We start from the raw sequence: 27030 nt of genomic DNA, 5'->3' as shown, positions 1-27030 counted from the left end.
AAGGAGAGGCCACACTGAAGTAGCCATTTGAGGTATTGCATTCTGCCGGCTGAGCAGTTAAATGGTGCTGTGAAAACACTGCACCAAAGTGAAATGCTCTGTTTCAGCCAATCAATCAATACATACCACAAATAGGAAAATGAATTTCAGACAAAGGAGGTAGAGAAAAAAGTGTGAATTATTTTGAAATTGAAAACTCTTTTACAAAAGTGATGCTCCGCATCCAAAAGCTGACATGACATTGATTTCTTCATGTTTTGTGAGTATGACAGCGTTCATAAGCTGACATATTTTAGGTGCTATTTATTTATTGAATGAATGCTGTCAATTCTAATATAAATACAGCCCCGACCAGAACCACCAATAGATTCTTTCAGGTGCCAGACAGTGAGTCTGGGAGCGCTGTGGAGGCTCCACCCAACCTCCACTCCCATTCCCTCACCTCTAGCTGCAGGCTGGTCAGGGACAAGCTGGAGATCAATAGCATGTGTTTGCCTATAGCAGCCCCATCCCTCAGCCCGGGACACTGATGCTAACTATCAATAGCAATAAGGGGCTGTCTGAGACGCAGTTAAAATGCTGGCCGACCAACACAGCTGTCTGGCGGCAGCTGATAAACATCTTGTGCCCAGAGTTGCTGCGAATAAACCACTTGATATGTTTCAACTTTGTGGGTGTATTTACTGTAAGACCGTGTGTGTGTGTGTGTGTGTTTTTTTGTTTTACGTGGCGTGTCTGCCGGCTCAGCGGTTACCTGCACGCTGCTTTGTTGTGTGGTGACTTTGTGGCTGTGACACAGACATCGAATGTGTATATGTTGTGCGTTCTTGTGTTTACGAGTGTGTGAAGTAATGTAGGGATAATTCGATGTGTAATTTTTTGTTTTGCTTCCAGGTTCTAAAAAATACATAAACACTCAGCTTTCGGGGGGTGATGTGAGTAATTTCTTCAAGATGTTTGGAGTGTTTGGTTCCTCTTTAACCTCCAGTCTTAGTGATGTGTGTCAGTAATCCAGCCTCCACTCTGTGAAACTGCTAACCATCTAAGCATCTCTCTTCATCCAAATATCATTTGTCAATGTCATATGAAAGCAGAATGTGTTTTTCAAGAATACGAAGGAGCTAAACTGGGAGTCTTGGTGGTCGTCCAGCACCGTGGTGTTTCTCGTTAATGCAACTCAAGCGAGCATGTTTAATCAGATACAATCAGGAGAATCTGTATCATAACAATTGAAGGATTTGATGACTGCATCTCTGTGACTGAGAGTATCTGTTCAGAAAAAAGTTGAGTGCACGATAATGAGAAACAGGCATTAAGTTAATTAACTTACTTACAGATTTAAAGCTGTAGCTATATTTACTCAAAAACGGTATATTATAAACATCATTTATTTATAGAATACATTTTATGAATAATTGTTCAGTTTCAAATTTAAGTGCATAATGAATTTGTTTTTATGTTTCACACATTCAAAAGGCTGATTAATACGAGTATTTTCACAATAAGAGGAGAGCAAATTATATTATCTGTTGAGATTACAATAAATTATTCATTGTTATTAATTGTATATACATATATACTTTTGCAAAAAGAAAAGTTTGCCCGTTTTTGCAAACTGTACAACAGGATGTGGATGTGGATTAGTGTTTGAGTGCTCTCCGCCTGTGGTATCTGGTTTCCAGTTACACCAGTCGCTTCTCTCACTAATAACTGGGAGGTCGAGGCTCTTTGTCAGGGATCCTTTGGCACACATCTCTTAACACTTGTACACTTGTACCTGAGCAGCTCCAGCTGATACACACAGACAATCACCCAGAGTGGGCAGTGTGTGTGCGTTTGTTTGTCACAATGACTGTACCAGACTCTCACACACACCGTTGGACATGCAGGGTGTGTGTGATGAGCCAGTGACCTCCAGCACCTCTGCGACACCCTTGAATGTTTGCTTGTTTTCCCTGAGACAAGATGGGCCTGAGAGTGGGTGTCTGTAGCTGCAGCTGAGATCATGTAAAAACAAACACGGCCCATTGATATCGGGCGATGCTGCAGGAAGTTGTCAGGGGGCACAATGGGGGGAGACAATCTGTGGGACAAGTGGTGGCAGGGCTGCTGGAGGACAATGGAGAGGGTTTGATCTCTTAATTAATGGAGGCTATTCTCTGCTGCTGCAGGTACTGAATTTTAATGCAAGTGATTTTTCAATAGGATTTCTTTAGTGGCACAACAGAGCTCTAAATGCTGCATTCTGATGGTGTGGAAGACAAAGTAATTTCACTTTATACTACAAACACATGTATTCATAGTTTCTGTTGCAGTGTTTGTCTTTGTGAAGCTTTATTATGAGCCTATTTAAACATTTGTGTAGAAAAGTCCTGTAAAATGACTGATTATAGATATGATTTAAATTTAAAAACAAAAGTGGTTCAATAGATGTAGTTCTACTTTAAAAGTCATTTTAAACGTTTAAATCCACTCCGATTATTTTCCATGTAAATTGTTTCAGTTGGACACTTTAAATAAAGCTGCGCTTTTAAGAGTCATACAGTGTGTGTGTGTGTGTGTGTGTGTGTGTGTGTGTGTGTGTGTGTGTGTGTGTGTGTGTGTGTGAGACTTGATAGAAGGAAAATGTGTGCTTATTTCTTTATGTCTTTGAGCATGCGGCCAGCTTACAACAATCCCTCTAATCAAGCTCCTAATCCTTTTGAAAGACGTCAGCATGCCATTAATAAGGCCATGGACTTCTTGATATTTGTTTCGGAAGGGACGGGGGTCAATAGCAGTTACTGTTCATCAAAACTTAGGAAGAATGTGCTTTTAGTCTGACATTAAAATTATTTGATATTTATTGATTAAAACATATTTAATAAAGCTGCATATTTGTTATGTTTTTAATGAGGCCTCTCTTATTTTTACAGCTACAACATGTTTTTCAAAAAGCAGGTCTTAAATTGTAGCTCCTCTTTAGCTACTGACATCTTAATCAAACCTATTAAATAATTATGAGGTGTAATAATGACACAACTTCCAGCAGTCTCGTTGAACTGATCGTCCCTTTCTGAGTGATGAGTCTTTGCATCCTTGTAAACCTTAAACCACTAAGTTTTGCCACTGGAGCTTCTGTTATCACACACACACACACACACACACACACACACGCACGCACACACACGCGCGCGCGCGCGCGCAGCTGACCTAGATGGAGGCCTGATCCAGCTAGTTGTAATTCTTTAGGCATCGCGTCGAGCAGGGAGCAGGACCGTGAATAGAAACCCACCACGTGTTGAATACGGTGTCACACAGAAAAAAGAGGGTCTCTGGTTAGAAATACACCGGCTGAGGATCAACACCGGCTCCGGTTTGGGAGATTCCCCGCTTTAACTATCACATTATGCGCTCAAACGCGCAGTGATTCTCAGCTATATGATCAATCATGACGTGTCAGTGATAATAGTGAATGATGGCATCCGGGCGGACCTTGTCGGTGCGCACTGCATTGATTGCGCATAACAGACAACTGCGCACGTTTAATGCGCCAAAGGCTTCTGTCACTTTAGTCTGAAAATATCACATTGACAAAAAGCAACTGGTTGGTTCATGAGCCTATTTAATTTAACAGTTGGCCTATTATTACATCCACTAATAATAAAATAATTTAGCTTACATGAAAATATACATTCATATTTGTTGCTATTATAAATATATATGATTATAATAAGTGATATTTAAATAATAAATATATTGACAATATTATTTTTACCCTCCTTTTCCCACTTTCAAGAAACAAAGCTGTTCACTTTTACAATGAATTCTCTGCTGAATATTATAAATTATATTTTTTTCATCAAAAATAAATCAAGCCAAACGTGTCTAAAAGCATCTTTTAAGTTAGAGTTTAAAACTTTTGTAGGCACTGGCTTTGAGTTATGACTGTTGGGTCCTCAAACTGTGTCCGTCTGTGTCATTCAGCCCATGACTGTTAACACTGTATCCTCACCGTCCCGAGTGAATCCTATTTAAAATGTCTCCCGCTCGGCTGGGCTGCAAATCACCCTGTTTACAATCTCACACCAACACTCACATCAATTAACTGGCAATTGATTTTCCCGCCCGGGACATTACAATATTGCGGACCCCTTTTTCCTCTCCCAGCAATTTCAACTTTGCTGCATATAATTGCATGGGCTTTTTAACGGCGCGCGCACATGTACATGTTTTCCCCTATTAATGATAATTTGCTGTTTGAGATTGTTAGTCACAGCTTACATTTCGATTTGGTTGGCAGATTTTTAGACAGTTCACACATCTATCAACACTCCAGAAATAGATGTACAGTTTAAAAATATATGTATTGTTTAATTATTTGGCATAACGCATTGATAAAGCAGATCACTCTGGGCCATCAGAGGTATTTGATTTTTTTCCCTGCTCTTTCCTTTTTTCATGAATAAGTAAATAGTAAGGCTAGTCGAAACTAAAAGATAGCTGACACAAGAGAGGACCAGATCCATCTAGCCTGCAGCTGCTCTTTAAATATTCAGTGAAAAATAATGGCATCCGAGGCATCACCTATAGTAACATTATTATCTTCATTTCTCAAAATCAGCCCGACTGAGAGCTTCGTTTATCTTTTTCAGGTAATAAATCTACTCGACTCAGCGCTCACATGAAGCTCCTCTGGGACCTCTTGCCCTCTTAAAACATCCCAACTGAAGGCGGACTCTTGTTGGGGCATTATTCAGGGCAATAATAATAATAAAAATAATAATAATAATAATAATAATAATAATGGAGATTTCTGTTTGCAGGGTTTGTAACTTATTTACAGGTTTGGTGAAGACATTGTTTAATTGGCTTTGCAGTTAGCAGCAGCATTATATTGAATAATTGTCACCGCCTTAAAAAAATGGAGATGAATTAAAACGTATCAACAGGCGAACAGAACATCCAACATCCAAGTTTTGATCAGGACATCATGCAGTCATTTTACTATATAAACAACCAAATGGATGACGACGATATTAAGGCAAGTTTTTTTTTCTAATATTTAAATGCATTATGTGAAATGCAGATGAGTCCACATGCCGTGAGTGTGCGGAGGCACTCGCTTAAAAAAACTAAATGTTTCGGGAAGAAATTAAAAGCTTTATTTATCCCCGGTCAGATGAACAGACTCCTGTCTCTCCGCTGTCTTTACCGCTGATCATCCCGACGCGCACAAAGCGTTTGGATCTGCTGCGCGCAACCAGAGAGAGAGAGAGAAAGAGAGAGAGAGAGAGAGAGAGAGAGAAACTGAGCAGGAGGGGAGAGGGGAAGGGAGGGAGGAGGTGAATGGTAGCGTGACTGAATAGCCCGGTGACCAATCAGATCCTCGATGGGCCGGGCTCCACATTTGTCCCAGTGCCGCACGGGCCCTCAAAGTTTGTTTATTCGCGGAACGCAGTGTGTGATGAAAACGTGTTAGTAAGTAACCCCCCTTTCTGCTAATAATAATCAAATGATACTGATTGGGATGTCGGATCACACTCTGGACTTTTGGGAACGCGAACCGGTGCCATTTACGCACGGAACATGCTCGCGCGACGCTGCGTTTTAACACACCGGGAGCCTCGCTTGAAACTCTTCAGAGAGTAGGTGTCGGTGTGCAGCACAACAAGAGCTGAATTACAACGATCTTAATGCAAGAGCGGAGGACGGACTACCGAGTTGTGGAGAGAAGAAAGTTGTTTGGAGATCGCGGAGGTTTGAGTTGTGAGCGTCCTCATCTACAGGAGAAAAAAAGAGAAGAAAAACTGTGATCTTTGCCAGATCAATGTGAAAGATTGAAAGATACTGTCGCAGGCATGGACTCAAAACGCTGACATCCCCCTGTAGTAGTCAAGATAAGCTTTGACTTGGCTAACAGAAGGGGTTAAACCGTATCTAAAGGTAGTTTGGAAAACCCAGCCTTTCTTCCCCATACGGATCAACTCATTGGGTGGGAGCTGAGAGAGAGACAAGAGTCCCCAGCAAATCAGGAGCTAATTGATTAAAGAGACTTCATTTGAATAGGGGGGGGTGGGGGGGGGCTGGCGAGGTGCCAATCGCCTTTCAAAGAAGCCCCCCGTATGATTAATCGCAGAGCATTATTGATAATCATAACGGGGCACATGCGCGGTGGATGGGCTCGATTTACGTAATTTTTGAGAAGGTTTTGTAGTCATTTTTTTTATTCTTTGCCTGCTGATGTGCCAGCCAGCATGTCGCGGAGGAAACAAGCGAAGCCGCAACACTTCCAATCCGACCCTCATCTGCCTTTATCGGAGCACAATGGTGAGTCCAAGTTACATATCGCTTTTTTTTATGCAAGCACCGTGAATTTATCACACTTTTGGGGGGTGTTTTATGAAGTCCGTGGACAAATCTGCCCGTTAGATTTGAGACTTTGAATTGAGCTTTACAGCCTACTCTTAGTTTTTTCTTTCTTTGCAAATTCTATCGCCTTCGTGATGAAAGTGTGTATACGACTTTTCACAAAACTTCATGCTCAGGATTTACTTAAATCCAACTTATTCAGGCGCAAACAAGAATTTAGAATCACTTTCATATTTTTTCTGCACTAAAGACTAAATTATTGGAATTGTGGAAATAAGATAAATACGTTAAAGGCAATTACAAAAGGATAGGGTGTTTTTTTTTTCTTCACATCTGCGCTTTATTTTGTGCGTTAAAAGTTTCACAACTTTTTAGTCCTAGCTTTATTTTTAAATCGTGATTTTAGACTTACGTAGCAACTCTCCTGTAATCAGTAACCGGTGTAGTTTTCGGTCCTCTCCGAGGCTTCCCTGCCCTAAGCGGTCGGTGTCGGTGCGTCGACATGGACCACCCTGTCGCTCCAGCCTGGAATCAGTGAACTTTTGTCGGGTCCTGGACACAGAAATCCCTCCCTTTTGAGTGTTTTAGTCTTTCAGTGTTTTCCCCTCTTTTGTTAAAATTAGTTTCAGTAAGTCTTGGCTTGTTTGCACGATCGTGCGCTTTATTGCTGTAGTTTGGATGAAAGAAGGACAAACTGCTCTAAAGAGCGTAAAAGAACAAACATCGCTCCCAGATCCTGAAGCGATCTCTTTAGTTTAATCATCCTTTACACTTTTTCCACAAATAGCAGCACGAAGTGCAGTGTTACTCACTCTGAGACATGCACACACAAATACACACTCGATGTCTGTTATTAAAAAAAAAAAAAAAAAAAAAAGTAAAGGACAGTTTTCCCGACCAAAATCAACACTGATAAAGTAGACTAAATTTGACTTGCTTTTTGGTTGTAAAATCTTCCATGCAATGATCGTCGATCACCTTGGTTTGATACATATTCCCGGTAATATATTTTTGTCGTTAATGTTTTGCTTTAAACAGCAGCGTTGTGCTTAAAATATGAGATGAGTTTGTACAAAGTGGCTCGAGCAGTGCAAATCCAGCACTGTGCACTGGAGCTCTGAGTGTCAAAGGCCAGCAAAAGCCTGTAAAGTTTCAATTCATCGTAAACTGTTTCTCATTTTGTCGAAAAGAGAACATTCAACGCACAAAGGAAAACTTAAATAAAACTAAGGTCTGATAAGATTGTAGGGTGACACGATCAGCGCCTGAATTTCGTTACAGGACGTTGCGTTGCGACATGTATTTTTGTTGACCGAGTTTTCTGTGAAGGACTTTTGTCCAAAGAAATAGCCAATACATATTTTTATTTAATTCAATTTCCGGAAATGTTGTTTAATTTAAGGGAGGCTTAACTTTGTTCTGTCATGCAATCTGATCGAATCTAAAACATTTATATTTTGATAATTTTATTTTGTAAAAATGTATTTCATATAGCAAAGATAAAAAAAAAATTATATAAATCAAATACATATTTTTTGCCGTTGTCTGAACTTGTTGGATTAGGTTTAGAAATGCAATGTAAATATTCTGAACGCCACACTGTGTTTAGTCCAGCCTGAACAGCAGCTCATTTGAAATAAACACTTATTTCTTTCAGGACAAAGTCAAGCATACAAACCGTATTTTCCGCCCGTTTCACGTGATTTTTAGGAACTTGATGATTAATGCAGAACCTAGTTAATTTCTGACTGCTGTTTTTTTCTGCATTTTCCTTTAAATCTAATAAACAAAGAATAGTGAAGAGTCACTTTTGTCACTAATCCTGGCAGACTGCAGCATGTAAAATTTCCCAATTATGTCCAATATTATCCTATACCTTAAAACAGTGAGCAGGTTTCATGTGTGTAATTATAAGAGGAAGGGGGCATGTTGTGTTTCAGTTTGGGGGTATTTTGCTGAGGATGTGCACATAATATATGTGCTGCTGGTCAGTTGTGGTAGCCGGAAGTGAAACAGAAAGTCATTGTGTTTGGGGCTGAATATCAGTGATGCTGAGGGCCGCAGTTACTGGGAGGTCGGAGTGAGAGCTACAGAGGGTGGGATGTTGAGCTGTTTTAACCTTTGCCAGTGTCCCTCTGTGTGGAGGTGATCAGAGTTCAGGGCCTAGTGTGTTCCTCTCTGCCTCGCCATTGACCGTGCTGATCGGAGCTGCAGGCGGTCCAGCAAGGCCTCGGCTTTTTATTTAAGTGTGTGTGTGACTGTGAGGCCTTATCAATGTTGTGACCATCCCCTTACGCCCTATCAGAGTGGCCCCCCTAGAGGGGAGATTGGCAGGGCAGCCCCCTTCGCACTGTTTTTCCCTGCAAACACACAGTGCAGTTGCTTGTCATTTTGCCAGTGTTTATGTGGTGTGAGTCTTAGGTGTAGCCTGAAGGACATGCTTTGCCTTTTTTTTTTTTTTTTTTTTTTTTTTTTTTTTTTTCTTTCTTTCCCTCCCCTAAAGCTTTAACCATGTCACCGGGGCAGAGCTTCTGAGATTTGAGTCTTGTCCTGGACCACAGCAGCTTTAGTGGATCCCCATCTAGTGTTCAGTGGGATGAGTCCTGAGGGCTGGAGACGATGTGAGCAGAAACCTTCCTGAAGTTACAAGTGTCAAGAGGCTCACAGAGGCCCCCCGCGAAAAAATAATGTAGGATCTCTCAAAGCTCTCCGTCAACTTTTTCCGACTAATCCTCGCTTTCTTGTCTCTCATATTCAGACTTTGGTCAATCTCTTCGAGGCTCTGTCCTCTTGCTCTTTGTCTTTTCCTGACGCCCTTTAGCCCTGCGCACTACTTACATTGTGCTTTTGATAGAGATTCTATAGAAGTTTTACAGACTCCTTCTTCATACCAGCTTGACTTTATCTTAATTTTAATTCGAAGTTAATCCTTGCTATTTTGGGAATTAAGCCTAATGCTAGCATCTGTGCTGTTTGCTATACTAGTCTTCTGTGGACAGTGGATTTGTAGTCATGCACTGATTCAGTTTTCATCCTTTTTTTTGCTCATCAAGTAAAGTAAGATGTAGTGTTTCAGAGTTAAAAGATCAAATCTGTAGCTGTGTAAACCTTGAAGTTTTGATGAAATCATTCTTCTGTGTTGCATCTGTCAAAGCATTATTATCATTTTCTTCTCTCACTTTTCAAACTTGTAGTAGAGTTGTAGAAGAGGAGACTGTTTACTGATGCATTGCACAATTGTGATAAAAAGGCTTTGCTCCAGCTTCTTAATGGATAATGTAGAAATGCACAGTTTTGGGTAGGAATAAATGTCATCTTTAATTGCTATATTTTTTTCAGTCTTCTTATATTGTAGTGGTTGTTTTATGAATTGCATTTTTTCATGTTAAACATTATTTAAAATCTTTGTAGGATTTTTGAAAATGTGGCATACATAAAATAATATTTGTCAGGACATTTAATTCAATTAATTTAGCGCACTTAGTCCATTTATCAAGGATGTGTGTGATTTAAATAAATTCAATTTCAGTGGACACTGCTGTTTTCCATTTGGCATATGCATAGTGTGTAGTGTATTTTTTCCTTTGCTCGGTACAGACTCCAACATGCTTACACAAATGTAGGTGCAAATGCACATAATTTATTTATGATTAACTATGCATCTTCCAGAAGTTTGTCAGACAAAAGTTATTTTTTCCCCCCCTATTTGTTTATTCTATTTTCTTCCCACTCGGTGTCATATCATTAGATTTTCTTCACACTAATTTGTGTACAGTCAGCCTTGAGAAAAGGTGTTTATTTAATCTTCACATTTCTCACACTATGAATCAAACACATTTTTTCAAAATTAACGCTCAGGGTGTAGGTAGGCGGGTGGGTGGAAGGGGTGGGATTTAACATGAAAAGTTATCATTAAAGTTGAGTCTTCCCTGTTTGCATGGTTTGGTGGTGTGAGGGCCAGGGTTTACTGTCATGGCAACTTTGCGTTATCTGATGTCTCTGAGCGGAGAAACATTGAGGGAGATAATCCCTGAATTAAACAGGATCTGCTTTGAGTCGACTGAGATGAGCAGGGCCAGGCTGTGCCGACGATCCCCGCCGCTCCCATGCTGCGTGAACAATGGGAAGGCATCCTGTCTCTCTGTGGGGCAGGGCTGCACTTCTCTGGGTTTCATTTGCAAATGAATTCTTGGCCCTGATGAAAGTGTAGAGGGGCCAGAGCCACAATGAAAGGGATTCATAGAGAAATGCAATTTGTAAATCAACTTGTATGTTAAATAGCGAGATTTTAGTGTGACAAAGAAGGAAGTGAATAAGGAAAGCCTGGAGCACAGCAGTGGCTCTGGGGGCTGGGTGTCGTCCTGCCTTTTCACTCCCTGACTAGTCCTGTTTATTAAAATGGAAAATTTGAAAAGCTGTTTCTGCGTGCATTTGAAAGGTGCTCATTACTTTTGAATTTTTATCTGAGTAGCAGGATAAGTTGCTGTGTCTGTATCGCCTGTTCTGTGAGCTGGTGTGTCCAGTTTCTCAGTCTTGGCAAGTTTGTGATGCATGCTTTCTGCTGTGCCGCCCTGCTCTGTAGTTTTAACTAAGCTATTTGTTGAAACCTGTCTTTTTTCCGTTGCTTTTTTCCCAGAATAATTTACTGATGACTGCCTTTTTCTGTGGTTGGCGGTATTTTGGGGTCAAAATATATTCACAATCATAAAAGAAAAGTGCAGTAACTTCAGAATTAAATGTATTTTTTGAATTGTTTTCATTTTTTATTCTATTCTTTATTTTAACTCTGGAAAATAATTTATATCAGAAGTATAAAAATAGTCACGCTTCACTTTAAAATTCTTTAATTTTTTCCCCTTTGTTTTGCTTTGTTGTGTTTAGTGTGTGCATGCAGCAGTCTGGGTGCCACAGGCTCTGTTGTTCATGTCTCACTGTGATTGCAGGCTGAGTGGATACAAATTAGTTTACTGACATAGATAACCTGTCCAAGATGCCCATAGTTGGCTGAAAATGAGCAAAGTTGACAGCAAATTGAAAGTCTAATAAGTCCTTCAAATGCTTGATTTGCGCCGAGTGGACAAGTAGACTTTGAAGGCCATGGAATATAGGAAATCAATGCCTTTCTATGAAATTTCATTAGGACCCAATGTCCTCACTTCACTCTATTCTATATTTTGATGGATTATCTGGAGAAAATGATTACCTTTGGCTGGACTGATGAAACCCAGATGTACATCTTCAAAGATCACTTTTAAGCAATATTTGAGTAGTTTCCATTGATTTTGTATCCCCTCTTATCATGTTTCAGACGCATTGAATAAGGCCTTTTCTCATTTCTGTTAGCTTATTGTTGTCTTTCGATCGTGGTTTTTGTGAACACATCAAACGGATAAGTGTAAAACTGATTAATTTAAGATTAACAACAATGGAATTTGAGGCGATAAAGCTGCTTCTTCAGCTGCAAAACATTTCTAATCACTAATCCTCTGTTTCCTCTTTTTCAGGGGACACAGAACTTTGCTCTGAGGACCCCCCCTGCAAGGAGTCAGACGCCCATGTCTGTAGCAGATGTTGTGCTGAGTTCTTTGAACTATCAGATCTCGAGGAACACCAGAAGAATTGCACTAAGAATCAGTTAGTTCTGATTGTGAATGAAAATCCTGCATCCCCTGCCGGAACTTTCTCGCCTGGGTCTCCTCCCCATAATCCCGATGACCAGATGAATGACACAGCGAATAACACTGATCAAACAGAGTGCAGTGACCTTTTGGAGCCTAATACCCTTGAAAAAGACGAATCTATGGAGGTGGATGTTTCCGGAGTGAGCAGCGGTCATGAAGAGGAGGGCAGTCATACAGAGAGCGGGAGCCCCATCAATACAGTCAGCAGCCATGCTGGCAGGGGCACCTCTGGCCCCGCAGTAGGTACTTCAGCTATCTCTGCCTCGCTACCTCAGCTCAGTAACCTTACTGAACTGGGGAACTTCTCCATGATCAACAGCAATGTCATAATTGAAAATCTGCAGAGCACTAAAGTGGCCGTGGCCCAATTCTCCCAAGAGGCCCGGTCCACTGGGGGCCCCAGGGTGGCAGTGCCAGCCCTAATGGAGCAACTCTTAGCCCTACAACAGCAGCAGATCCACCAGCTGCAGCTTATCGAGCAGATTCGCCATCAGATACTGCTACTGGCTTCCCAGTCCCCGGAAATGCAAGTACCCCCAACTTCTGCTCCAGGCACAATGGGGCCTTCTGCCAGCCCGCTGACCACGCTCAGCTCACATCTCTCCCAACAGCTGGCTGCAGCCGCAGGCCTAGCGCAGAATCTGGCTAGTCAGTCAGCCAGTATTAGCAGCCTCAAGCAGCTGGCTGCAGCAGCACAGCTACCTCAGTCCAACCCAAGCAGCAGTGAGACATCTCAGAGCATCACCACACTGGGGCCATCAACAGTCAAACCCCAGTCCTCTGACAAGAGGCCAGGTCATTTGAGTAGCCTACACTCTCAGCTAAGCAGCTCCTCACTAGCTAAGTCATCAACGCCAGCATTTGGAATAGGTAGCTTGTTAAGCTCTGCAGTGAATCCCCTTCTACCTCAGCCCCCACCTGGAAACCCCATGTTCTCCAGCTCGCTGCCCAGTGTTGGCACCACCGTAGAGGACCTCAACTCTTTAGCAGCTTTGGCCCAGCAGAGGAAAGGCAAGCCACCAAATGTCACTTCCTTTGAGCACAAGAGCAGCTCTGAAGAGGCATTTTTCAAACACAAGTGCAGGTTTTGTGGCAAGGTGTTTGGGAGTGACAGTGCCTTGCAAATCCACCTGCGCTCCCACACTGGTGAGAGACCATACAAGTGTAATATCTGTGGCAACCGCTTCTCCACTCGAGGTAACCTGAAGGTGCATTTTCAGCGTCATAAAGAAAAATACCCACATATCCAGATGAACCCTTACCCTGTTCCTGAACATTTAGACAACATACCGACAAGCACCGGCATTCCATACGGTATGTCCATGCCCCCTGAGAAACCCGTCACCAGCTGGCTGGATAGCAAACCAGTGTTGCCCACACTGACGTCCTCAGTCGGCATGTTGTTGCCACCAACCATGCCGAGCCTGCCACATTTCATCAAAAAGGAAGATCATTCAATAGCCATAACTAGCCCTTCTGTTACTGCAAAGAGTGACTCAGGTGCCGCTGAGCCTTCAGCTAAAAGTAATGATGGAGTGTCTGAAGAGGGTGAAGGTGCAACTTTGCCTACCTCAAATGGAAAAACTGAAGAAGGCAGCCACTCCTCAGGCTTCATGACAAACGTGAGCTCTGCCTCAGAGAGTGCTGCTGAGTATACAACATCTAACAGCCCACCCATGATGACCAACCCACTCATGCCTCTTATGTCTGATCAGTTCAAGGCTAAGTTCCCATTTGGAGGCATTCTGGATCCTCTCCAGGGGTCAGAGACTTCCAAGCTGCAGCAGCTAGTGGAGAACATTGACAGGAAGGTGACAGACCCAAATGAATGTGTCATCTGCCACCGGGTGCTGAGCTGCCAAAGTGCTCTGAAAATGCACTATCGCACTCACACCGGGGAAAGGCCCTTCAAGTGTAAAATCTGTGGCAGGGCGTTTACCACCAAGGGAAATCTCAAGACCCACTACAGCGTTCACAGGGCCATGCCGCCTCTTCGAGTTCAACACTCCTGCCCTATTTGTCAGAAGAAGTTCACAAACGCTGTGGTCCTCCAGCAACATATTCGCATGCACATGGGTGGGCAGATCCCCAACACCCCTCTGCCAGACAGTTATCCAGAGTCCATGGCCTCTGACACTGGCTCATTTGAGGAGAGAAATTTTGATGATCTGGACAACTTCTCTGATGACAACATTGAAGGAATGGAAGAGGGCCCAGATAGTAGTGTGCCAGACACACCCAGGTCGGCTGATGCTTCCCATGACAGTCTGTGTAACTCCCCAGCTCCCCCTGAAATGGCTGGCCACGAGGGGCAAGAGAAGAATGGCCAAGAGACTGCCCATAACATTGAAATGGAGGAGCTCCAAGCCAGCCAAATGAGGGAAACGGCAAATGGCTTCGTTGAGGGGGATTGCCTAACCAATGACTCCTCATCTCTGGGAGGCGATGTTGAAAGCCAAAGCGCCGGGAGTCCAGCTGTGTCAGAATCTACCTCCTCCATGCAGGCGCCATCCCCCACTAGCATGCAGCCACAACTACGTAAATCCCCCAGCCTCGAAGAAAGGCACCAGAGGGCCTTTTCCTTGGACCACACCAGTGCAAGCTTTTTGCACTCTCACCCCTCCAACATTGGCGCCCTAGACCTGACATCCGTCAATCCCTCAAAAGACCCTCTGGGCATGATATTCCCCTTCCGTGAGCGTAGCACCATCAAGAACACATCCTGTGACATCTGTGGGAAGACCTTTGCATGTCAGAGTGCCTTGGACATTCACTATCGAAGCCATACCAAAGAACGACCATTTATTTGCACGGCCTGCAACAGAGGTTTCTCCACCAAGGGCAACCTCAAGCAGCACATGCTAACCCATCAAATGAGAGACCTGCCCTCACAGCTCTTTGAGCCGTCAAATACCAGCCTGTCCTCCAGCCCAACCCCTTCCCTCCTCTCTGTTGGCTCTCTTAACAAGCCAGAGGTCAACGGCTTCCTACATGTCCTCCACCCGGAGAACAGGGACGTCCCCCCTAGCTTGGTCACATCATCTGCCTCCACTTCCCCAGTGCTCTCCGCAGCTCCGCCACGCAGGACACCCAAGCAACACTTTTGCAACGCCTGCGGCAAGTGTTTCTCCTCATCTAGCGCTCTGCAGATCCACGAGAGAACCCACACAGGGGAGAAGCCCTTTGCCTGCAGCATCTGTGGTCGGGCTTTCACCACCAAAGGAAACCTCAAGGTAAATGTCGAAACACACAGAAAACTGTTGGTCTCCTGGAAGTTTGTGCGTGAGAATGTCGGTGAAAAATGAGTCTCGAGGCAGCTATTTAGTTTTATACGGCATGTCAGTGCACCAGGCATCAAGAGGTGGTAATGTTGTATAATTAATGAAAGGAACAGCTTTGTGAGAAAAATTACCGTAGTGGAAAAGCTGAATCATACAACTAATATGATCATTGGGGAGAAATTCCAGACTATGATCAGCTAAGAGTGATTCCTTGCACAGAATTAATTATCATCAAACTAGGTCAGTCTGTATTTTTCCATAACGGATCCTGTGAAATATGTCACAGGCCTAAATCATTAAGAAAAGGATCGGCTCATTGATTTACAGAAACTTGGGATAATTATGTGAACTATATAAAATTATATCAATTACTATTGAGTGGGTCGATCTTTAATCATAGAGAGGAGTTTGGGACACATGTTAATTTTTTTTAATTTTTAAAGGTTGAATACTTGTTTGATTGTGTTCTTGCACAGTTATGTGTTTGTAATTAAACTAGCTTTGCTATAGTAAACACAGAAAAGCCTCTCAACTTTTCTTTAAAAGGTTGTACATAAAATACATTAAAACACAATTATTTTAATGAATGATTAAAAGATTATGAAAGGGAAGAAAATGTTGTCTTTGTTTTAGAAAGGGTACAAGCAGAGGTGAAATGTCACATGTAATACTGGCCGAAGCAATGAAACTGGACAGTGCAATTTTAGCCCAAGCCCCGTGGTCCCCCGGTGAGATGAGAGAATTAAAGTTCAGATTAAAGAGCATGCATCAGTCTTGCCAAAATAAGATGTTTACACCACAGCATAGACAGCTAACCGATCTGCTGCGCTCAGGGTGTGAAGCTATTTTAATTCACAGTCAAGCATTATTATTATTTTTTCCATTGCATCATCTAAAGTGCAGCTCTTGCGGCCAAGTTTGTAAACATCACTAATTTTCATCTCTCTCATTACTTTGTCTTTCTCCTCCCTCTCTGTCTATGTAGGTTCACATGGGCACACACATGTGGAACAGCGCTCCCGCCAGACGTGGCCGCAGGCTCTCCGTGGATGGGCCAATGGCCTTCCTGGGCACCAACCCAGTCAAGTTTCCCGAGATCTTCCAGAAGGACATGGCATCGAGGGCGAGTAACGGGGACCCGGCCAGTTTCTGGAACCAGTACGCTGCAGCCTTCTCCAATGGCCTGGCAATGAAGACAAATGAAATCTCTGTCATCCAGAATGGAGGCCTCCCACCCATGTCAGGTGGTCTGGGAAATGGGGGTAGCTCTCCCATAGGTGGCCTGACCGGCAGCCTAGACAGGCTACACAGCACAGAGCCCAACGCCGCTCTAGCTGGTCTGGAGAAAATGGCCAACACGGAGAACGGGGCCCACTTCCGCTTCACACGCTTCATGGAAGACAATAAAGAAATTGTCACCAATTAGAGTGCATGTCCTCAGTGTTGGGCACAGACACATGAAGATGCCTCAAGGCATACTGTACACATATGTAGACACACACAGAAGAAGAGGAAGGAAGAGAACAAGACAGGGACAAAATCAACTGAACTGCTTTGCTCGCCATCGAATCTTTACGGACACGAGTGTGAAGACAAGTTGCTTTTTTTGTACAATGTACATGTTATAGTTTTAAGGAGCTTATTTATTAGTGATTATAACCTTGCTTGAAACCAAGTGGAAGCATTAACAGTTAGGTTTTGTTTATTTTAAAGCCAGAATGGGTATGTATGGGTGCTTAAAAATGTGCTTTTGAAACTTAGAGTATCTGGTTAGATAACCTTACCTTGGCATTAAGTTATTTTCTGTCTGTAGTAGCTATAACCGAACTGTCTATGTTCATGTGATGCATTAGCCCTGTAATAAGCAAACAGACTTGCTGTAAATAATGTACACTGATCTTCTGTAGATGGTCTAACATCTGTGTTCATACCCCCCCCCCCCCTCCTCCCCCTTCCGTCATCGAGACAAAACAATGAAATTCAGGCAAGGCACTATATGATGTGGTAGTTCCTTTCTTTCCCATTGTTATTTACCTTTATCTTATTTAAGGAAGACAAAACATTGAAGTATGCTACGTTTCAAGGGTTTATTTAGTGTTAACTTGTTTTGTTGTTACAGTCTATGTGTATTGTACTTTCTACTTTTTGTTTACTTTCATATTTCTTTTTCCCTCAGTCTCTTTTTGTTGTTGTTTTTTTTTGTTTTGGTTGTTGTTGCTCGTATTTTGGTGTTGTTGAGAGCAAGACAGTTACTTAAAGAGGGGAACATTCGGTCTGGCCTGTTTCCTGGTTTTTTGGGAACCGAGACAGCCAATCAAACAAGAAGGATTCACCTTTAGTTTCTCAGCTGGATTTCCACGTTGCTGCTATGTCCCAGCACCCTCACTGACATCAAGTGCAAAGTTCTGTGTTGAAGCTTCTGTAAATACGATCAGATGTGGAAATACAAACTCCCTCGCAAGAAAATGTACATACAGCTCACATGAGAAGTCCAACACGGCCAGGGGACAAAAATGATAGTGTTTTTATAAATATAAATATATATTGGGTTTGACAACCTTCGGACTGTTACATGCACTTTCTTGGAAAGTTGGAAGATCTTTATGGGTCCAGTTTCTCTACACTTTAATACCTACTAACAACTAAGATACTGTAATTCTTTACTCTAATAATCAAATACATCAGTTTTCCAAAAGAAACATTGTGTGTTTGTGTGCTTTTATTCCCTCGTTTTTTTTTATAATCATATCACTACATTTCCTGAAATATTTTTTTTACACAGCAGACGGTGAATCTTTTTTTTTTTTATATATATATATATATATATATATATATAGAAGCATAGGAAGAAAATAAAATCACTTAATTTTGAGTAATTAGATGTGCAGCTTGAGTCTGTGTGCAGAGGCAAACAGCTGAAAGAGAAACGGAGGCTTGGATACAGGCGCTGATGGAGTGAGCTTCCCTGCGCCTTAATTTAAAATGATCGCAGTTTTAACCTCATAATTTCCGTTGCCAGTCCTTGAAATCACCAATTAATGGCTAATCCTCGGGAATCAAGTTGATTCACGGCTTTTTACGCGGAAAGGAAAAGGTTCCCTCTTGCCATTTATTTACTCACTTGAGATCGTAATAAAAGAAAAAAAAAAAAAAAAAAAAAAAAAACATCTCAGCGGGGAAAACAGATTATTTTGTCTGGAGCAGATGGTTAAACAGGAACAATTCAGCATTAGCACTGTTACGGTGTTAGGTGTTCACTCGGCATTTTATGTCCTTTAAAGATATTTTTCTCTGTTTGAAAATGCACGTTTGACCAAAGATGCGATGTCCTACCTCGAAGCTCCAAAAGAAGTTGTCAAAACAATCGCACGTTAACCGGATAAATCTTTTGACGGCTTTAAATGCGTTTACTTTGCTTTTTTTGTATTATTATTCAAACTGAAATATTTTTTCCCCTTTTTAGATTTCAACAGCTGCATTTAATTTAACACATCGTTGCACATCCTGCAATACAGGATCTGTTCGTTTATGTCCAGTATCCTCGGCGCTCTCCCCTCCTCTCCACGGAGCCGAGATCCCCAATATTTACGTTTTAGATTTCAAGACGTCGACGCTAAATGATCCTTGCCCACAGTGCCTGTTTTCTTTTTAACAGTCACATCTGTTCCCCTGAGCTCTGTTTGTGCAGCACTTCGGCTTTCTGAGAGATTCCTTCAAAGGACAGAAAGAAAAATACCACTGCTCCACATACCTTCTTAATTATTTAAAATCATATTTATATATAACATTTATTATTATTGTTATTATTATTAAATGTATAATGTTTCAATTTGATTATGCTAATTTATTAAGAAAAGAAAAGATGATTCCAACACATGACATAATTCATATTTACCAACAAGTACAGTCTCATAATTACAGTAATGTTTAAGGAAAACAGTTTAAGCCTTGACTGAATTAACTGAATGTAAAATATATGTATGTTTTTGGATAAACCCCTGATGTATTTTTTTTTCCATGTGGACTGCTCACAGGTGGGGAGCAGAAACATACAGGAGTAAACACATGCTTTATCTCTGTGAGTCATCCCACCACGACTGAGCGTGGACCGGGCTCCTGCCTCTCGGCTCCTTGCTTGAGGATCGATTGAGCTGTGCAGTATTACAGAAACACTTGAATCTCAGGTGGCAGGAATGTGTACAATTGATCTCTTCCACTGTGGCTCCCAGCAGTGGCTTTTTTGCTCCACAACACACCACAGGAAGAGCCGGGTGAACACACTGAAACACAATCGCTGCAGACTAAGAGGGGCTGTCCCAGTCTGCCCTGCTCACTGTCACAATTGTGGTGCTGTGAGTCTCGTCCACTGCTCCGCAGCAACACTGAGACTCTGCTTTCAGGGTTACCATATCCACAATATCAATTTATAAACATACAGACATACTTACATATTTGTATTTATTTTTTACATCGAATGTTTTTGTTTCAGAGTTACTGTTATTTATTTTTCATCATTTGAGCCAAATGGCTTACTGGCCTTTTGCTGCAGCATCTGGAGAGAGTGGGAACCATCAGCAAAGAAACATCACTCTCTTTAGCTGTTAGCCACTCCCGTCCACTTACTGTACACTTGAAAGTTCATTGAAGGGTTGGCCTCCTGTAAGAGCTGTGTGCTCAGCTGCCACAGCACAAAAATAAAATCATTTGTTTGCAGTGAGTTTGAACTTGTGCCAACAGATTTTTGTAATTCTAGAAAAGTGATCAGCTCATTTTTGCTTTATTGTAGCAAAATTGTATAAATTATTTTGAAGGATTTGAATATTTTAAACAACATATAAAACTAAATGCTTTTATGGAAATTAACTCTTTACATTTTCTCAGTGAATAATGCAAACTGTGTGTAAAGGATTATGTGTTACTCTAAACTAAATTGGTTGAGAAAAAAATAATTGGCCTCTATATCTGACAGTAAGTTTAAGTGGTCATTTGGTGTGTGTGTGTGTGTGTGTGTGTGTGTGTGTGTGTGTGTGTGTGTGTGTGTGTGTGTGTGTGTGTGCGCACGCGCGTGTGCCTGTGTGTGTGTGTTTGTTAATTCTAATCCATTAGGGGGAAAATAAACTAAGAATGAAGGAAACAAACAAGTCTTCTCTGACTCTTACTGTTCAGCTTGAGTACATTCAGGAGTAAAATCTGTTTATTTTCTGCTCTTCCTATTCACTATCCTTCAGTGTGGAGCTCAGGCTAAGATGAAGCTGCACTGAGGTGATCTTTGGGAAGCTGCGGCCCCCCTCCCACATCTCCTGCCATGTGCTGACAGCCCTCCTGAGTCGATACAAACCGTAGCCTGGGGCCCGGCCTGGACTCCCCACTGAGGTTCTGGCCTACCGCTGGGAGATCAAAGACCCACCGAGAACAATGGTGAGCCAGCCATGGTTCACTTTCCCTGGATGTGCCGCCACACCTGCCCACACTGTCAATCAGGTGATGAATCCCCTCTGAGGCTTCTTGTAAACACATACCTCTGTTTTACACACATAAATGTGTAAATACAATTTTTTTAAAAATCTCAAATATTCTTCTCCTCTAAGTTTGGAGCTTTTTAAAAAAAAAAAAAACTAAAAAAAAAACTAAAGTCTTCACATCACATGTCGTATGCTTCTCACTGTTTTCAGTACTTTTATCTGTCAGTGTTATCTAGCAGTATCTCTCTGCCTTTAATTTCCCCAATCTGACCTGAACTTGTACTTTTTTTTGTATGTTTGTAAAAGTCTAACTAGTGTTGTCATTTTCCTCCAGCCGTTTCATGCTGCTTTTATCTTCCTGTGGTTCCTCATCGTGCTTCCTGTGGAAAATGGAGGCTGTCTGTAGCGTGTGCACAGCTGCTCGGAAGACGAGACCTCCTCATCGTAGGTACAAACATTGCAGGCCTGTACTCTTTCACAATTATCAAAGAAGTGCAATCAAAGTCTTCTTGAAACAATCCATCTGCTGAAAAACCCAACACTTATTTCTCTTTTCACTCTGCTCCCGTTTGTTCGACACTAAAGTTCTGCGTTGGACTTATGAGGCTTTGGAGTTTTTCTTTGCATGGTTTATTTTATGGCGCAGCAATCTGGAGACTATCCAAATGTCAAGGTCATTTATCTTGCAGTTCATCCGCTCCTTGCTTTTTGTATGGTGAGAAAGAGAGGCACAGACCCATATTGCATTTCATGACCTATTGTGTCAAAGGAGTGCCCAGACAAACAGGTGGGAGCCCCAACGTGAGCTCTTCGTGGACCAGACTCCCCAAACTCGAGTTCTTTAATAAGGCACTCATGCTTCCAGAACGGCCACAGAGCTCCGTTTCCCTCGTCGTCAGATGGGAACCTTCAGGGATACTAATGAATGTACAGTGAGCGTTTGTCTCACGCACAGTGCTCCCGCTATCTGCGTCTCCCAGTTTATCATCACCACTGAAATTGCGAGGCCGTTTTACTGGGCTTTTACTACAAGGGAGACATTTAGCCCATTGTGATGCTAATTCTTTTAAAATTTGATGTTTAGGGTTTGTTCTTTGAGGTCAGGATAGGTTTATGAGACTGGCTCTTTTTGACGGAGTACAAGCACCTTTTTTGTTATCCCAGAAAACCTGCAGTCACGGGTTGTCCTCCTCGCCCCTAAAGGCAAATTTAATTTAATGTGCATTTCCATTTTAAGATGAATCACATGTTTCCTCGTTTTGTACAGTAGAATAGAGACAGATCGTCTTTCTTTGGTTTTAAAGAACAGCTTCGAGATTAAGTAGGCTGATTGTGGCCCTTTCACCATCAGAATTACGGTTGGTAACCCAAGCCAGGCCTGTCTGCTCGGGGGCTTAAACACACACACACAGTTGGGGACACTCTCTGTTAATGTCATCTCACAGATTCAGTTTCCTCATCACAATCTTACCTCCAGTCCCACAACCTCTGACACATATTCTCATTCCTTCTCACAGTGTCAAAGCATGCTAGTGAGATGGAAAGATATTCTGCGGCCATCGAATGAGATATTGATATTGAGGAGATGTCAGGGTAGGATGTCAGAGTGACTAGGAAGAAGCCCTTCAGCTGCTTGTCAGGTGTGTTTGATTCCATAGGTGCACCGGAGAGATGTCTTGAGTTTATTGAATTTGTCATTTTCGGCCTGGGAGTGAAAAGGGCACCTGTGTGCTGCCGTAAGCCCCCCGCGCCAGGACCGCCACCCGCATCACACAATGACAGCTGATGTGCAGGGACAACCCTGAAGCAGTTTTTTTTTTTTTTTTTTTTTTTTTTTAAAGCAGTCCATCAGTCTCAGTGTACATTATTCATCAGGGAAACAGCTGAAAGGATATTTACTTTGTCAATTTTCTCATAAAAGGCTCCTCGGGCACAAAAAAGTCACCCGGGGTTACAGCAAGAAAAACGTAGCTATTTCAGAGGCAGGTTCGGTGCTCTGCCAGTCTCAAATTGAAGACTGTTGTACTTGTGGATGCTGACCACCCACATCAACACTAGATCAAAGCCCAGGCCTGCTACAGTGGCTGAATATTCAGTGACATTATTGGAGTGTGATAGGTTCTTCTACTCAGTCAATGACTGTGGGAAAATGAGCAAAGTCTCAAATTTGCTGTTTTACTGTCATTAATAGTTTTTTTGGGAGGCTGCTGTATCTATTGGGCCGAGATCACAGATCTGCCACCCACCACTTTGAAAACTGCTCACTCCTTTAGTCAAGGTTGGTTTTCTCATTGGACATCTTGTGGTAGGTGAAAGGAAAGTGGTTTCCTCTGTGAAATGTGTAATCAAATGTAAGATAAGAAATGCATTAGGTCATGGCAATTCCCACAATGTTCTGTTTGATAGGGAAGTGTGTGTGTGTGTGTGTGTGTGTGTGTGTGTGTGTGTGTGTTTGTGTGTGTGTGTGTGTGCATAACTCAATTGCGCCACCGGATCTACATGTTTGACTCCCACTTGGTCACCCAGCACTAAAAATGCATCACTCATCAGATTAAAGCATCTGCTAAACGGCATATGTTCTGATTATGTGATTTCACACACGTGGAAGTGTGTGTGTGTTTGTGTGTATGCGCGGCCTGCATGGATCTTCTTGCATACATGCCTTCCTCATGCTCAGTTAAGTCGGTGCCACCTGTGATTAATAAGAAATATCCCAGATCCAGCAGGTTAATGTTTAATCAATCAACAGGGAGAGAAGCCTCTAAATGGCCTAGTTTATTTTTAACCACGGCATCACATTAACAGCACCAAGGTCTTCTTACGCAGCCAAAACTCATTATTTTTGCTCTCAGCTAATGTTTATCAGTCCGTGATGAGAATATTTTACACCAGGAGTGTATGTTTGTTATCCTCTCTGGGAAAAGTAAGAAAGGTTTCAGCTATCAGGAACATTATGAACAGAGTGAAGTAATTTTCAGCGCTATGGTATCACAGAACGAGGTCAGTACAGTAACCTCTTAAGTTTTACAGTGATAGTGGCAATATTATGAATCTATCCTTTGCTTTATCTTTTGTTCTTATATGAGTGATATTTATAACACTGTGTTTCCTCTTCACTTTGAGCTGCCACTGTGCAACTTGGCCAAAGCACCTGCGCTATGAAATCAACACCCCACTCAGCAATAATGCTCTCTGAGGCTTGGCCAGTTTACTAAATAATCGATTCTAATAAAAGCAGCAGATAAAATTGACTGACCCTCATATACTTAATTATTGCAGCTATTTGACCAAATAGCATTTTTCAGGATGCTGCGTGTCACAGGCCATCAATATTCCTTTAATCGCCGTTAGTTATTGCCCTACTTTGTTACTGCTGTGGATGGTCGGTCTCCAGTGGTCAGTTTGGCCCAGGGCAGCGTGGGAATGAGATGCTAAATGGTTGTGCAAACAATTTGATTATGCTGTTTAATTCCCGTCATATAGATCTGGCAGGCATGCTGATGCACTCATTTCTGTGAGGGTGTACAGCAGAGTGCTGACCTGCCTGCCTCTTACCACCAGGCCTGGAAGAGCAGGGTTTCTCCTCTTTGGCCTGGGGATCAATAGCGGCTGCTCTGAGGGTACAGTCACCTCTAACCACTAACCTTTCATCTCTTGTATGAAGGAGCGCTGTTCAACATCCAGCCTAAGCTGAAATGTTAAAAGTTCTAGCATGTTGCATTTGTAGCCTCAGTCCTTTACCTTGCTGAACTAAGGTGCTGTAACACAAGGAGAGTTGAGGATTAACTCCCCCTGTTGAACCAGACCACCTCAGCCAAGTGAAAAATGAGAAATGAGCAGGGAAAAAACACTCAGACCCAGTTGCCCAGTTCCCAAAATTAACATTTCAATTCAAAACCAATAATAACGCATTGTGTTTGGCATGAATGAGTGCTGCTGCAAAGGGAAGGCGATACCTCCTGTTCCTGTGTCAATGAAAAAGCTCCTTCATCTTCTGCTAAAGGGCCCACACAGTCTGAGGTCAGCCAGTCAGCCTTGGTTACACTGCACAGGCATGCCTGGGAGGACGGCTCGAGCTTCCCGGTGCCTTTACAAAAGCCAGGAACAACGAACACACACGCACACACGCACACACGCACACACACACAGAAACACTCATGTCATGCTCTGCATGAAGTTGATGGCTCTTAAGTTTTGCCAAGGACTACTTAACACTTTGAAAGAAAAGTACACTGTGTTCTTTGAAATGACTTGTAGTGACTAATTGCAATATCATATAATAATTTCAGCTTTGGTAGCATATTATGATTGAAACATAATAGTAACGATTGTATGAGAGTAAATAATCTCTACGTGCGCACGACACTTGATTTTTCTTTTACTGGTCTGTCAAGGCTGCGTTCAAAGTGTTGTGACACCTTATCTGCAAGATATTCAGTCCAAAAAAATTTGATATAGCCAGAGTGTTAATACTGCATATCTCTGTTTATGTCAAAGCCTCTGATATTCAAATTGACAGCAGCCACAAATGAACCCACTGTGTCAGGGAATTTTGCGCATCTTGGCTTTTGAGAATGGGATTGGGAGCCAGGCTGTGTGGCTCTGCCAAGAAAGTGTCAGAGCAGACCTCTGCTACATGCTCGCCTCCATCAGAGAGCAGATTACTCAACTGGGAGGTGAGGCAGAGGGACACAGGGCAACTTTGAGAGAGCACTGTCGCTATTTCTACTGAGACAAGGACCTATATGGTGGCTGCTTGGTCCAAGTGATGCAAGCTGTTAGTCTGAGTGAGTCCTCGCATGTACTGCACTGTCCTGCACTGTCCTGCAGGCAGGAGTCTTGTCTGGGTGGGTTTATCTGCCATAGCTGATGTTTCTCTTTTCTATGCTAGCTTTTGGTCTGTTTTGCTCTAAATTCAATGGTGAGGGATGTAAGTAAAGTCTCAAAAGTTCAAACCCTAGACAAACAGTGTGGTGGAGGCAGCATTCAGAATCCTACATGCAAATATCTACAACATTTAGATGGGGTGCCATAAAATATTTCAGTGATTCTCAGAACTTAAATGAAACAGTTATCAATTTTTTTATTTTTTTTAAAAAAAAAATTACACAATCAAACGAATCAATCAATAAATAATACATTCTTTAGCAGCACTTGTATGCAAAGTTGTTACCTTTGGACAGAGCTAGGTGAGCCATGTCCCTCAGTTCCAGTCTTAATGTTAAGTTAAGCTAACCAGGAGCTGGCTGGAGCTTCATACTTATCTCACTCTAAGCACAAAAGCAAACAAGCACATTCTCAATGTCAAAACATTTATTTTAAAGAAGTGCAACCTAGTTTAAAGGATCAGGAGGATTTTCTTCTGTCCACAAACAATCATGACAAATTTTCTTTAAAAGTGTTTGGGTTACAGTTAAATATTAGAACATCTTTTTCCATGAATTTAAGTTGTTAATTGTGGTGATGTCTGCAGATTTATTTTTATTCTTAGTAATCAATCAATTTTAAGTTTTTTTTAGTGAGTAAAACACTCAGCTTCATTTGAATGAGAAATCTCACTACTGTGATCATAATGGAAAAAAATGTGCCCATCTAATGACATGTAGAACTAAAGAAAATACACTGAAACAGGTAAATACCATTTTGCTGGTTCAGGTGTGAAAGAGAAGAGAAATCATAAAATCAAACTTCTATTGTTGAGCATTTTTCTGAAATGCCTAGCTTGGCCAAGAAAGCGTCTTTTGGCAGGCAGCGATGACATCAGTGCTCCCAGCGAAGGGGCCAGCTCCACTAATAAGGAGCTGTTGGGATTGCCGCCCGCTTAGGTTGTCAATGAGACTGTCTTGATCTGAGGATTAGGCCAGTCGTTCCAATTACAGCCTGGTGCCTTGAGGTTTGTCAGGCATTGACACAGACGGCTGTCGATGGCCCCGGTGCATATTCCAGGACCCCGCTGAGTGACAGGCGCCAGCGTGCCAAGAGACGATGACGCACTATGAGTGTGTGCGTATGTGTGTGTTAGTTAGTTTCTTATCCGTGTCACAGCTCTCAGCTGTAAATGAACCCCCCCTACTGTATATCTACTATGGAGGGGGAATCGTGTGAGTGTATCGTGTCTTATTTCCATGCTGATGATATTGACTCTTAATGACAGTCTATCCTGCACAGATGGAGGAGCAAGAATAGCAGCATAAGACTGGTGTCAGTCAGCTATCATGTGTGTGTATAAGGAACTTATTCACGCATCTGGGCTAC

The 27030-nt window shown here is 42.2% G+C and overlaps 1 protein-coding gene across 1 annotated transcript; it reads left to right on the top strand.

The window, feature by feature from the left end:
• The first annotated feature begins 6055 nt into the window (after positions 1-6055).
• On the top strand, positions 6056-18012 carry sall1a (spalt-like transcription factor 1a). The gene is made up of 3 exons (XM_069174198.1): positions 6056-6309; positions 11856-15265; positions 16299-18012. The coding sequence occupies exons 1-3, from the start codon at positions 6237-6239 to the stop codon at positions 16737-16739; spliced, it is 3924 nt and encodes a 1307-aa protein (XP_069030299.1). The 5' UTR covers positions 6056-6236; the 3' UTR covers positions 16740-18012.
• Positions 18013-27030: the final 9018 nt, after the last annotated feature.

Source organism: Embiotoca jacksoni, unplaced genomic scaffold (assembly GCF_022577435.1).
Source record: "Embiotoca jacksoni isolate LCO1_2020_lvr unplaced genomic scaffold, fEmbJac1.0.p SCAF_6, whole genome shotgun sequence".
Taxonomy (NCBI): domain Eukaryota; kingdom Metazoa; phylum Chordata; class Actinopteri; family Embiotocidae; genus Embiotoca; species Embiotoca jacksoni.
The sequence above is the reverse complement of the archived record's forward strand: the minus strand, read 5'-3'. Positions and strand labels throughout refer to the sequence as shown.